General features: G+C 37.2%; 1 protein-coding gene across 1 annotated transcript in view; it reads left to right on the forward strand.

Annotated features, from left to right (window-relative positions):
* The window catches only part of LOC117239853 (protein madd-4-like), a 258313-nt gene that overhangs the window by 204970 nt on the left and 38720 nt on the right, over positions 1-14623 (forward strand). Inside the window, exon 6 of the mRNA XM_033505680.1 lies at positions 12675-13001. Within this exon, the coding sequence (XP_033361571.1) occupies positions 12675-13001 (327 nt within the window). The remainder of the gene's footprint in view (positions 1-12674; positions 13002-14623) is intronic.

A 14623-nucleotide genomic window follows, 5' to 3' on the forward strand; every position in this document is an offset into this window, starting at 1 on the left:
CCGGTCAATAATAAAGTTGCATTTGCCCCTAATGCGTGTATCCTTCGATCGATGTCCTCGTGCTTTAATTAGTTACTCATTCAGCTGATTGACGTTTTTCCTGCATGAATACAAAATTCTAACCTATTAGTCTCCTCGATACTTTAAATCACATTTCGTACGAAACTGGCAAGTGTCTCGATACGTGTGGCGAGAAGCGGGCAATGTTAAAATTGCTTCTGCTAGGAATCTAGATAAAATTGAAAAACTTGGAAGGGTGTAACGAGTGAAATGAAAAAGCTACGAAGTTAGGAGGATTAAGTGCCGGTGATGCAGTTTCCTCGGAAGGATAGGAGCGCGTGTTTTTAATATCTTCGGTTTGATTTATCACGGAGGTCGGTGTTATTTAACGGAACGAGGAAAGGAATTACCTTCGAAGTAACTGCATGGGATAATAAAAAGTACACGCGCAATTACGTACAATTGCAGTTTCCTTATCGCCGATCTGAATCCAGATCGCATCGACCTTTCACGTTTCGGTTGTTAGGTATCGAGAAATTTCCCATGTGTTGTAGCAATATCCGAAAACGACACTTATTGTCGACGATTGAGGATCGGGACGTGCAGACTCTCTGCTCGCTATTAAAGCTGCTGGATTGGAAAAGGAATGAAGCTGCAAGAGAGGCTGATCCTGCAATCGACGCAATAAAGCCAGTTCGATTAAGAAAGCTTAAGACTCGCAATTCCGTCGGTACGGAATTATTACACATTTTTCAGAATTTTCCAGTCTATGAAAATAGTCTTTTCATTTGGTCGAATGCGTCTACGATTTTCCTTTTCTAAATATTTTATCCATGCGTCAGAGATATGCACGATATATATTGTTTTACGTGAGATATATACAAATTTCATTATACCGCGTAGTAGCTACCCTTTGTGCTCGTTTAAAAATACGCGTAAAAAGGTTCCGCATGTATTTGACAGATCAACCGTACTGTTTCAAGTTTTTCGACATTGTTGATTTAATTGGTTGAAATTTATATGTTATTATATGTTATTATATTAATTAAATATGTTTTAAAAATAGCAAGCTATTTATGGTTGATAGTTTTTCTACATCTCCGTGTCTCTTCTTTTATGTATATATCGCTCTTTCTATTGGTATTTAATAATATAGAAAATATGTCTCTTTTCACATTTGCAACGAACCAACTGAAGGAATATATTTCGTTATACCTTCGTTTAAAGTCGGTTTATGAAATTTTTGCAATTTTGCATCGCTTAACCGAAAACGTACTACATACGTAGATACGCGTTATAATTCAACGGTTGCGAACAAACAGCTGTTTTAAAAGGTTCACAATAACTAGTCGGTGGCAACGAGAAGAGAAAGGTATCTCTATCACAGTGCAAACAAGAAACGGAATGAAGATGCATCTGGTGAGCATTGCCAAGTTTACACTGCGAAACGGTCGCGTTAATTCCAAGGACAGATCCCTCGGATAACAAGAATCGTCGATGCAACGGTACAACCAACCACCAGTTCTTCCAGACGCCCGGGGATTTCGACGATTTTAATCCTGAGAGCCCGGATTCAGCTTGATCCACCAATTCCCACCAGCAGCGTGCTACTGCAAACAGAATCAATCCAGTTCTCCACCACATTGTAACTGTGCCGCAATTCTCTTTGCTTCGACCTGATTTCGCTTCCCCATTCTTCCTTAATAATTTACTTTTAACTTACTAGATTTTCCCATTATTTCCAGTAGTTATATTTATCCAAGTAAAACTACAAGTTTCGCGGGTTTTACAATCTCAAAGAATTTTAAAACATCAGCAATATTAATGAAATATTAATGAAGTTTCAGAATGAAGTTCTCAAAAAGTAACGTGGAGCTTCCATGTCTGATGCGTTTATCAGTGGGTAATAGTCTTTAAGAAAATCTGACAAAAATCATATTACATCTTCAAACGCTCTACATTAGGATCGTCATAAGGCTTTCGACAGTTCGTTTAACGCATTCAACGAGGCACATAAAAACAAAAGGTGTCTTAACGATGGAAATCAATTTTTCTATGGTAACGTGTATCCATCTATCCACGCGTCATCCGTAAGAAACTATGAAATCCTGATGACGCGTACGTTCGTGTCTTCCGCATCGAATGTGTTGAATAAATCATACAATAAATAGTGAAAAATAGAACATATCAAGTTTTGTGTTATGTTCGAACTAGCCTGTACACGAAAAATATTTATACGATACAGGCACATCAATGATCGATGAAAACAGACATTTATGGAATTCTTTTAACGTTTTGATCGATGGATCACACGTTTTACCGTATATATTCTGCGCAACAAGTTCAACTTCGTGTTAGGTGACGGTTTAATTGTCATTGGTTTCATCCAATCTGATCTAACTCAAATGTTTCTTCCTTAATCATTGACGTCACTGATTTAGTACGTTTCGTATCCAATCTGTTGCTGTTTCTATTAAACATTTATTGATCTAAAAATTTGATATCTCTCATTTTAACAATCTTTTATCCCGTATTTCGATATCGATATCTCCGATAAAAAGACTCTGATTCTCTTTAAAAAAAAAAAAAAAAAAAAAAAAAGATACTCGTGTGGAACGAGTATACGCTTCTTCTCACATCTAACTTTCATGGAAACGATCGCAAACGAGTTCGATTTCAATCGATTCGAAGTCGCTTCTTGGGATTTATTTGTTGCGAGATCAAATGAATTTCCATTTGGCTCATCCTTTCATTTAGATACTGCATTGGAAGTTATTTGTTTCTGCGTATCTATCGCCCCTCATTTAGAAGAGAATTCTTTCTTCCTCTAATCATGGAAGGTTATAATTTTCCTACGCTATTTCAAAACGATTTCGATCTTCTGATTATTTCTTTTTTTTTCTCTCTCACCATGCTGAGCATAGAAAACGTATATAGATATATTATGTGCATTGCGAAATTTCGTTACCACCGTAATAAGACACGGATATATAACTATGCCGGTAAAAGATGAAATCTATCCGAAAATGTATGTAGAAATTACAGCACATTTATCGCAAATATACACCTTTAGTTAAGTAATGAGCATGCAGCATGAATACCAGTCTTAAACATACGTATATATGTAGAATTTTGATATTTCTTATAAATATATTATATCTTCATTTTCAGACTCTTTTGAATCGATATAATAATGGTTCATCGATATGATAATGATTGTCGTTTCTTACTACAATGTTACTGAAACTTCAAAGCGTTTTTTATACACGCATAATGTTATACACACAAAAAGTTTCTATAAATGCTCCTTTTAAAATTTAACTATAAATTCCGACTACGATAAAGGACGGAAGGAAAAACAGTATGGAAAAAGGCAGTCGGAACATCGTACTGTGTTCCATAATCGAGATTGGAGTCGCGTATTCACCGAGAAAAACATCGTAAAAGGTCGGTCAACGTGCTCGTGTAGTCCTATCCAGCGAAGAAGAGGGATGGTCGTGTAAACTACTCGGAGGCGAGTCACTGAGAAATTCCGTAGAATGAAAATTTCCGAGGACAGACACGTTTTCATCCTTTTGAGCCGATGGCAGCCCTCCGGGTCCATTTGACTGCATTGACGATTCGTTCGGTGTAGTTTATCGGGCCGAGTTCTCTCTACCCCTTTCTCTTTCTCTCTTTCCCTCTCCATCTTGCTTGAAGAAACTTTCAACGAGTAATCCGTTACGAAAGTTATCGGGTGTAACGTGCACGGAATTTCCGTAAATACGGATAATCGAGAAACGTGCCGACCTCTTCTGTTTCTCTTTCTTCTCTATATTTCTCTCTCTCTCTCTTCCTTGCACTGCACCTTAATGGTCCCACTTGGCCAACTATCGATCCACGCTACAAAATATCGCGCTAAAATCGAGGTTGCACGAAGAAGAATTTCGCAGCGATCTTTTTTTGGCTAGCTCGATTTTGGATTTTTTGAACAAAGTACAATAAAAATTGGTAAATCATCTTCAAATTTTCATTATTCTTGAAATATAAAGGATCCTTCAAGTAGGAGTCGGAGTATTCTTTAATATTAAAAGTGTCTAATCCTTAGAAATGTCGAGCTATAGATTTCTTATTTTTAACAAATTTGATATTCGCTTCTGTCGATAGAGACATTGTTTTCCATTAAACTGCTTTAATTATAATCTTCTACGTATAGAATGTTTATGATAATATATTATACGTCAATAACTTTATTGTGAAATTTGCAATTTAAATATTCTCTGGAGCTACTTTGTCGTCTATGTATACGAAAAGATATCAGAAACGATAAGAATTACTCAAAGCAATCGTCACATTCGATACTTTGAAATTCTTTGATCAAGATTTTCCCCTCCCCGATACGTCCATTTCAAAATCTTCATTCTCGTCCTAATGAAACGAAGCTGGAAATTGCCGCGAAGAAAAGAGTGCTCAGAGGGAAAGAATGTTTCTACAAATTCTCCAAATGATCCAGCGTAAGTAACAGGATTGCTTATAGCCAGTTGTTCCGGACACGTTTTAGAAACGTTATTTTCGCAAGCGTTTTCGAGGCAGCTGTATCTCGGGTGGCCCTCGATCGCCCGTTTCTTCTTTTCGCTGTGAGCGTCGTGAAAAAGAGCGGCATTCTGTTATCGTAGAAGCGAACAACAACCACGAGCATGTGTTTTTCTTTATATCGTCGATGTAGGGACGTCACTTGGTCGCCGGATGGGGAAAATGGCCTTCCAAGACAGGTTTCCATCTTCTCGAGAGATACGAGGTCCGATTCTTGGAAGACATCGATGACCACAGCGACCAAAACAACGAAGACATGGCCACTATCCTCGACTTCCTCTTTTATTTCTGCAGCACCTCGATGAACGTCGCTATTCGTGTGCTATTTCGCCAAAACGCACACTCTCTGCGCGACTTTGACATCGTCGAAGGTGCATCATATTCTTTTCTTTTCGTCTCCTAACCTCGCCATCAACCTCGTAATCGTGCTCGTCTACGAAGACGATGTTTTTCGTAGCATGGTTCTCTTCTTCCATTGCGTTCCTTTGCTTTGAAGCTGCACGGGTAATTTACATCGCGATTGTGTTTCTCTTTTGGCGCGATACTTTCAAACGAATTCCTGATAGCGAAGCAAAAATGAATCCTGTCCCCGCGGAGCACGCCTTTTTAATTATAATTCCATTGTTGCACGCGATATCTTTGACGTCAAGGTTTCACGATCGCGTATTGCGTTCACAAGGAGAATACACGATACAGTGGCAAGTTTAGAAGAAGGTTTAATTATTTTAACTGCTTACGCTAAAGAGTAATGAAAGAGCACGGGTTATCAATTCAAAATAATCCTCAATAAGTTAAATTAAATCTCGAATTATTTCGTTCTGCTTTCATATAACCATAAAAATTTGATACTACGAAAATGAAGTGTAGATTCTAATTAAAAAAAAAAAAAAAAAAAAAAGTTTCCTTGAAAAATAAGAGTGTGTATATATATATATATATATAGTCACATGTTAGGAACCACTTCTAAACAGTAAAAGAAGACACACATACCATTCACAAAATTTTCAATACAATTTGAACATTTAAAACAATGAACCATCAACACGCGTACCATTATACATTACCTTTACGATACAAGAAACATTTATGAAATAAATTAAAATCTTACACACTCCGCAAAATCTGCACCAAAAAAAAAAAGAAACAGCGTATCCTTAAACATTAAACGTGAGCCACCTTTTCGTCGATCCTCTTAGCCTTTCCTTATCCTTTCGACGATTTCTACCGTACCCGAGGAAACTCTCCCGGTCTCCTTCCTTTCAATTTTTAATCCAGCCTCAAAATTATTCAAGCATGAATGTTTTCGGGCACAATATACGTACGTGCATATGTATTCTGTATAACCAAGGCCAGAAACAGAATGCATGATATATGGCGGACAGATACACGGCCGTTGGTCGCCTGAACGAGTATAGTGTAGCAAAGACTACATGGTAACCTTGCAATAGCGAGACTGAGGATGGATAGCGGGCAGTTGCTCAGGGCGAAACATAGAAGAGGAAGGAACTATGCGAAACGGTGAAACCGGGTTTGGAACCGCGAAAGCCGCACTACAAAGTTGAGACGCTCCTTAACAAGGAATCTCAACTACTCATTACGCGAGAACGTTTCTACATCCATCGTTTCCTCAAAACGCCGCCAGGCATTTGCCAGACGTTTTAGCCGATTACGGTGGCTGCGCCGGAAACAATGGCTAATACATTCCCGGCGACGTCGTCGTCGGTTGTCTTGTACAAAAAAAGCCTCGACTCTCGAGTGTTTATCCTCTAATCTTGTGACTCCCGCTAATAAAGTTCATACGGAGAGTGTAAGTACCGAAAGTGTAAGCGGTAGAGTATATTATGATACGTGGAAAAAATCCGTTCAATCCTTACTGGCTATAAATAAATAAATAGTTGCATATAAATAATCACTTTTTTACCTGTCATCTAATATCGAATATAATACTGACAAGGATTATGTTTGTAAGACAATCGCAAGGCAAGAGGTTAATCCATTAAGGAACGATATTTTGTTTACAGTTTCCTTATAGTCTATTCACGTTGTAAAATTTATTTATTACATTCATTCATTACAGTAGATTGTCAAATAAATTTATAATAATTTCTCGCTACTGTTAAGTCTCCCACCTCCTATTCTGCATGTTTATGAACCTTGAAGAACTTAAAATATTCACAACATTATGATAAATTATTTCTCTTTTTAACATTCTAATGTCTAATATACTCATTATAGCGCGATAAGATAGTATTGAGGGTTATTCGGAAAGGCAAAAATGTCACACTACCAGCAAACAAGATTATGCGTCGTTTACGGCGCTATAGCTGAAAGAACTGTGCGGAAGTGGTTTTCTAGTTTGGATTAAAGCTGATGATTTCAAACTTGAAGGTCAAGAACGAATTAAAAAACGTTCAGAACTAGCGAATCGGAAGAGCGTCGTGTTTCATCAGGCGCGGCCTCGTGCATCTTTGACCACTCGACAAAAGCTGCTAGAGCTTGGTTGGGATATGTTACCTCACTCATCGTATTCACCAGACATTGCACCCTCAGATTTTCACCTATTTATACCATTACATAATTCCCTTAATGGCAAGAACTTTAACTGTTTGGCCGACATAAAAAATTATATTTAAAAGTTTTCGCCGAAAAACCTAAGAGGCTTTGAAAGGCTGGAATATTCGAGTTGTGTGAAAGATGAAGAAGGGTCTTGGAACAAAACGATACAAATATAATTCAATAAATATATATCGAAATTTTAATGTGCTACATTTGAATTTTCCTTAAAAATCGGAACGAACTTTCCGAGCAACCCAATATATAAGATACATTTACGCAACTTTTACGAATCATTTCACTGATTTGTCCTTAATAAAATAAATAAAGGACGTGGCAGGATTAACAGAAAAGGACTGATTTTAAGATCAAGATAAATTAATTGTATGTAAATTTGATCAATGTTAACGTGCAAGGGAAATCAATATTTTGATTTTGAATCGCGTCCCGCGAGTCTGAAACTCTATCTCGTCAAGACCTGCTTGTATTTAATAATTATCACGACGACGATGATAATAGTGTGTTAACACGGGTTAACAGCGAAGGAATCCCATTGTCATAATTGTGATATAATCCCGAGAGGATTAAGAATTTAAAGCGTCGCGAGGGATTGAGGGATGAAATGGTGTTAGTGTGTCTGCGTAAACGCAGGAAAAATGATCGATTGGAAGGAAAAGACTTTGTCATCCTCTTTTCACCTAGTGAAAATTACTTTCACTGACGCGACTAAATAACAATGCCCCCCGAGGTCGGAAATTCTTTGAAATAACAGATGAAAGATAACGCGTACAGTATTCATGGATAACGTTCGTGTACTAAATTTAATTCGCGAGTAGTATACTCGGCCGTCTGTTTCACAGATAAAGAGATCTCCTTTGTAATACAAAAACGATTTCCGTTTGTTTCCTGTGAATGCAAAACTGCCTGGAAATAAAATTCGTCCGGCAAAGTACGTATAATATAACCGTGACAGTATCCTAAAGACTGTTGAGATAAGCAGGCAAATTACCTTTCCTGTATAGTAAACACGATAGAGATATAATCAGAAGAATATTAAAATAAATGGAGAATATAAAGAATTAGATAAAACGTTTTTTGCACAGAATGTCACAATATATGATGGGATATATTTATACGATCATCTAGGATTTTAGGCATCAAAACGATGAAAAAAGTTCTTGTACATGTAGTAACGTATGGATTCTTAGAGTAAGGACAAGTAATGATGGTAAATTTAAAGTTTAGTGTAGTTTAATAAGTGATATTCAATAACAAAAGGAATATAAATAGAGTTTATTCTAGTTCAATAAGCGATATTCAATAAGAAAAGGACCGACTATAATATCGTCGCACGTCGATTCACACTCTGTGTCCGCTCAACTCACACTCTGCTTCTCAACTGACTTTCTGGCCGTTGTAGCATTTTTTTGTCTTTTGCTAGGCCCACCGCACACGTGTTCCGCGGACGCTCGTAGCCAGGGTCGCGTAGGCCTTTTCGGCAAAACTATTTATTTGAAGGACCGATAACGCATTGATGGAGCCGACAGCGCCTCGGCTCTCGTGACTTTGTCTATAGTTAACTCGATGTTTCTTAGGCCCTTCTCCCCGATACTACATATATATAAATTATCTTTCTCTATAGGAAACAAAATATCAATATGATCAGAAGAATGTCGAAATAAATAAAGAATATAGGCAGTTAGATAAAACATTCCTTATATAATAATTTCGCTAATAACTCTTTAATTCATGAATAGATTTTACTACGCAGGTGTGCTGGAAAAGCAATTATCTTGCACTTTGTTTTCAATTATTTGCACAAAAAATTGCCTGTTTACGCTTCGTACCGCGATCATCGAACGTACGCTGCATAATCTAGTATCAGCAATCTTTTTTCTCAACGTTGCATCGAACTTTTTATCGGTAGATGGTAGTCGGCCAGTAACAGGTGTCCCGTAAGTAGTGTTTTGCATTCCGGATACGGAAAATGATGGATGTTCCGCGAGGAAGCTGTAGGCGGAAACGAGACGCGACGCGGATGGGTGAAAGTGAGGTGGCGAGAGACAAATGTAAGGGGTGAAATAAAACGAGCGGAATTTCCGCGGAAAACTAAACTAGCAAAAAATACAGAAGCCAGTGGTGCGCCTGTACGACACAGATTCCGGTGTATTCGAAGAAAAAATACTTCCCATTCCATGACAACCCATGTACTGATGATAACGTTCCAATGACATTTTCCATTCATGCTATTCAACAATCGGATATCATTGTTCGTTGAATAAATTCCAAGTCGATCCATAAATGACATCATTGGGAAAGGTTATTTCACAAAATTCGCCGCGTTTAATTAAACTTGTTAATATAATATAATGATAGGAGGATTTAATAGAGATTATTAAGGTTTTGTCTTTTTCCCTTTTTCATCGAAACAGAGGATTGGATCGGATGCGGATTAAATGGTTGGTTCACTGGTAACTGGATGAAGTGATTAAATAAAATAAAAAACAAATGACATGGATATCTCGCTCGTAAAATATTCAATTCCACCAGGGAAGAATTGTGCTAGTCTTTCAATCTGTCGTTCTAATGATTTCTCACGCTTATTGAACTTTTCGTAAATGTCTTAATATTTATTAGCGACGGTGGAGTTTTCAACTATCGCATCGTCTGTACTCGTTTCGTCTTGACCATAGATGATAAAAGGAATTAAAAGGATAAGAGGACCAAACGATATGGAACGTAATTTTCGTACTTGCTAGATGAATGATCAATTAATCGAATGTAATCTCTCTGACACTGTCAGGAATCGAATTTTAATAGCCAGAAATCTGTTATCTTTTTTAAATTCCAGATTTAGAAATTTTTAAAAACAGAATTATAACTAAGCTGGAGGCACAGTTTGTAATTTATTCGGTATATTGAAAGAAAGGAGCAACTACGTAATCACGACAGAAATAACTGGAAGCTGTTCTAACTAAATTACAGTTGGCGTGGTGCGTTAATTAATTACCATTGGCACCGTTGTTAATCAGCTTCGTTAGAACACGGAAAGTAATACGGAACTTTGATGTCCCCGTTGTTCGAAATCGACCGGTGCTCCGTCAACAGCAAAACATAGTGCCAGCACACGAGTCGCCAGCAGGCCAATGCTCCACGTTCTGCACTTCACTGCCCATATGGTGCATTTTTGTCGAATCTAATAAGCGATTGAAACCGAATTTAATATCATTTTTCCTCGAAAACGATCGTCTCGTTCATGAATCGTCCCATCCAACGAAAATTAATAACTGTTTCCTCCTGTCAAGTGAAAATATTTGGGCACTTACCATAGAAAATTTTTATGTCTATATTATATGTGTTATATAAAATATCTTGGAATTTCATTAGCACTAATGAGATACGACTGTTATAACTATGTTAGTAAAATGTAAAACCAATCTGAAAATGTATACAGGAATTGCGAAATATTTATTGCGAATATATATCTAGCAAAAAATACAACGTGAGCGCCTATCTTGAAAATATAATAAAAATGATCTCGCTGGATATTTAAGCTGATTAATATCTATAATGAACAGTCTGTGTATGATTGTTCAAAAGTTACGGGAACAACGCGTAATATTCGTTATTATATATTCTTATATTCGTTATTTTATTCCAAATTGATATTTGAATCATAAAACCTAGTGTTAACTTTGTTTGTAGTTTGTAATTCGAGATGCATGAAATGCAACTTGGTTCCGTATTTACATCGAATCTGAAACTCCTCATTGCGTTAGGGTCTATCGATGAATAACTTGATTACGTCTTGGGAATATATCCGATAGTTTATAATAGTGTATCATGTTATCAATGTTACCATGTTTCTTTTAAGGTGTGGATATAGAAGACAATTTCTTTGATCTACTATCCACAATTAGCGTGGGAAGCACGCTAAAACATACATAAGAGAAAGAAATGATTTTGATGAATAAAATGACTTCAAAAATGACAAATTATTTTATTGATCAAACTTGATAGCTCTGGTAGCTCTTGGTAGCTTTGTGTTTACACATATGCATCTATATCGATTCACGCAATTACTAAAATAATATCAAGTTGTTTAAGTCATTATTATAGCCTTGTTTATTGTATCAGATAAGATTTATTTATGTTTTGCGTCGTAGACCAATACGATAAAATATTCTGTTGTAAAGAGAGCCAATGGCACTCGATAGCTTTTCGAAAAGGCAGTCAACCAACAAACGATTAATTATTGACCACCCGGATTCTTCTCTAGTTGAATGGCTAGCAAAATGGAGACAGCGAATAGAACGGTAACAGTGATAAACCCTTTGCTTTGGTCAATTTACATCGCGGCTCGTTCGCTCGTCGTAGATCGAGGTGAACTCGACACGCCGGCAAAAACGTGCATACAATCGGAACGCCCTCGAGTCATAGCCGATCTGATTACCAGGCCGTTAATTACGACGATAATTAGCGATCGGTGCCGTGAAATTTGTTGACTTACTCATCGTTGAATCAGAATGATCGAGCATCGCAAAACGCGAACGAAACACCTATTGCTTTTAATCTTGTTTTCCGCTACAAATACCTGCCTTCTCGTTTACGATCGCACGTTTTTATAAATTAATTTTTCATCCGACTGCCGCACACCGGTCCATCTTGCTCTCTTTCTGCTATTATTAATTTCTTTGAAAGAGAAGAAATGATAACGCGGTTAATTGAACGTAAAACGATTAAATGGTGCAGAACAGAATAACGTTTACAATGGGAGGAAAATCAATGAGAAACTGGCTGGCAGTGTTATAAAAGCGTATATGATCAACGATTAAATAATTTCAAATGGAATGTTGGTAATTCGCGAGTTACATGAGAAACGCAGTTCCAACCGTTTTGTCGAGAATATTCGATCGTTGAGTTGACTTAAAGAGGACATCAGCGTGCCTTGATTGCGTTGCAAAGTGGACATCGTGAAACACCGATAACCGTCCGACCTAATTGGTTAATGACGTGCTCCGTCGAAATCTGCGCCTTTGCTTTCAGTCGTGTGAAAATTCTGAACGATTTCTAGGCCGGCTGACACGCTTCGTTTAACGGCTTTACGAACAACCAAAGTAGGATAACACTGTTACCAAAACGGTAAAACACTGGATGGCACATTGTAGCTAAATAATTCGCGAATTATTTAATTCCGACGCAAATTTAACAGCAATGCTTCCTTGGCAAAGTAATTTACGTCTAAACCAAGCAATTGCGCGATAGCGCCATTGTTTATCTTCTTCTTTCGGACAATTAAATATTTTTAATGATATTACATTAAATAGTTTGAACAATTATTTTAATTTCATGAAATTATAGAATCTAAGTGAAAGAAATAGCGACGAAAATGTGTGCTCTAAAAACCTAATATCCTACACCACTTCTTTTATAATATCATGCATATCATGATCCACGAAACATTAAAATCCTTAAAAATCATATTAACGGCTCTATCCACGTGAACAGAATGTGGGATTTGAAAAGAAAATCTGGCCCTTTGATTGCAGCCCTGCGAGAACCCGAACGATTTCCGGGCGGAGCAATGTGCCGTGTTTGACGACGTGCCATATAGTGGACAACTGCTGAAATGGTATCCACATTACGACCCAAGCAGACCGTGTGCTTTGATCTGCCGTGGCGAACAATCGCTGGAGAACGCTGGGAGCCGGCTAAGACAGGAGATGTCCGTCGAAAAGACTCTGCCGCGTGATGCCACCGACGCCTTGCAGTTCGATAGCGAAGAAACAATCGTGGTCCAGCTGGCGGACAAGGTAGAGGATGGCACCAAGTGCTACGCTGACAGCATGGATGTTTGCATCAGTGGTGAATGCATGGTGAGTCGGAAATCCTTTTTTATATTTCATTTGAAGATTACAGGAGTAAAATGATAAGTCACATTTTCCATGTCACATTTTACAGAGGAAGAATATGCTGTTAATTAATTTTATATTGCCGACCTCTCTTTTTTATTTCATGTCGCTGTTACATGTTAAATATACATAGGTATATGTATATGTTCGCCATTTTCCTAGAGATTTGAAAAATATCGTGTTATTGGTTTGTTGTGAAAATTCATAGATTTATCGGTTATTTCTAGAGGATTTTCATCTTCGAATACGCCTTTTTCCAAATTTTGTAAATACGTTAAAGTATCTTTTCTGGCTGTGAGGTAACATTGAAATTAGACGATCAACAAACATGGATTTATGATCGGTTTCTCGTGTATTGCTTATTTGTAATGTGTACACGTACTTTATCTTGCCAGAAACGATGATTATTACAGTATTACAGTGTGAGTGACAGCTATATAAGTAATTGTCTATAAAATATCTTAAATTAATATTCGTAATGTAGTTCGAATCAAACGTTGTCGAATAAAGTTAATGAAATATTTGTTTCTTTTAAGTCATAATTAGATTTGTTTCAAAGAAATATGTTGTCCGGTACAGCTTGTTAATTTCACTCTGCAAAACAGAGAGAGCAAAACAGAGTTTCGTTTAGTTAGAATCCAATTTGATAAGTGAGTCGTGGTTCATTCGATTCGAAGGAAGTTGGCGCCAGCGTAACCGGAAACGTTTATCTCCCGGGAGAGAGCAATTTTTGCGCCGTGTCAGTATCCCTTCCGGTGCGCCATATTTTGTACTTTGCACGGAAGTTTGCGAGTTCAGCCTGCCAAACCGCACTCCATCCAATCTTGTGTTTTACGCACGCCCGAGTGCGATTTCTGGCTCGCGTTTAATCGAGCATAGTGCAACGCGGCATGAAAGTGTAGCGGTAGAAATTCAATTACACGAATTAATTGAAAAATATCTGGAAGAAGGGTTGAGGAACGGCGGAAACGGCTACGTAAAAAAGAAGCAAGAAAACAATCAGCATTTTGACGCCAACTTGGGAAATTCTCGAAATTAATTGGTTTACTCGGTTTGTCAAAATAAGTCTATGTAAATAACTCGGAATAATCTTGCGATGAATATTTAAGAAGAAAGTTGCCGGGTGAGTTGGACTGCTTGCAGAAATGCCTGTGGTTAAATTGCAGTATATAAATTATTCTCAGAATTAGTTTAGAAATAATCTTGCACGATAAAAGTATGCACTTTGTACTGTGTAATTTGTAGCATCGGCCGCCAATAAATATCAATCGCGCAGCATCATTATTAATTTAAACAAGATGAAGATCGTAATTTACAATTTATTAAAATAACATTATAAATTTCCATTATGCCGCTTTTTCTTTTTTTTTTCTTTTCTTAATTTTACATGAAACAGAACAATTAAATAGCTTATAATTTAGAAAATTGGTATGTAGAACTTTACTTGTTTTCTTGTTAAGCCTGTTACTTTGTTACTGTTGCGCAAGGTAATTTATTAGCGTTAGTAATTTCTGGCTGATAAAGTTTAGCTAACGATATCAGTGGAAATGTGCAAGAGGGTGGTGTCTAAGATCATTGAGATTCGT

The sequence above is a fragment of the Bombus vosnesenskii genome, unplaced genomic scaffold, assembly GCF_011952255.1.
Source record: "Bombus vosnesenskii isolate JDL3184/JDL3185 unplaced genomic scaffold, Bvos_JDL3184-5_v1.1 scf7180000014442, whole genome shotgun sequence".
Classification (NCBI taxonomy): domain Eukaryota; kingdom Metazoa; phylum Arthropoda; class Insecta; order Hymenoptera; family Apidae; genus Bombus; species Bombus vosnesenskii.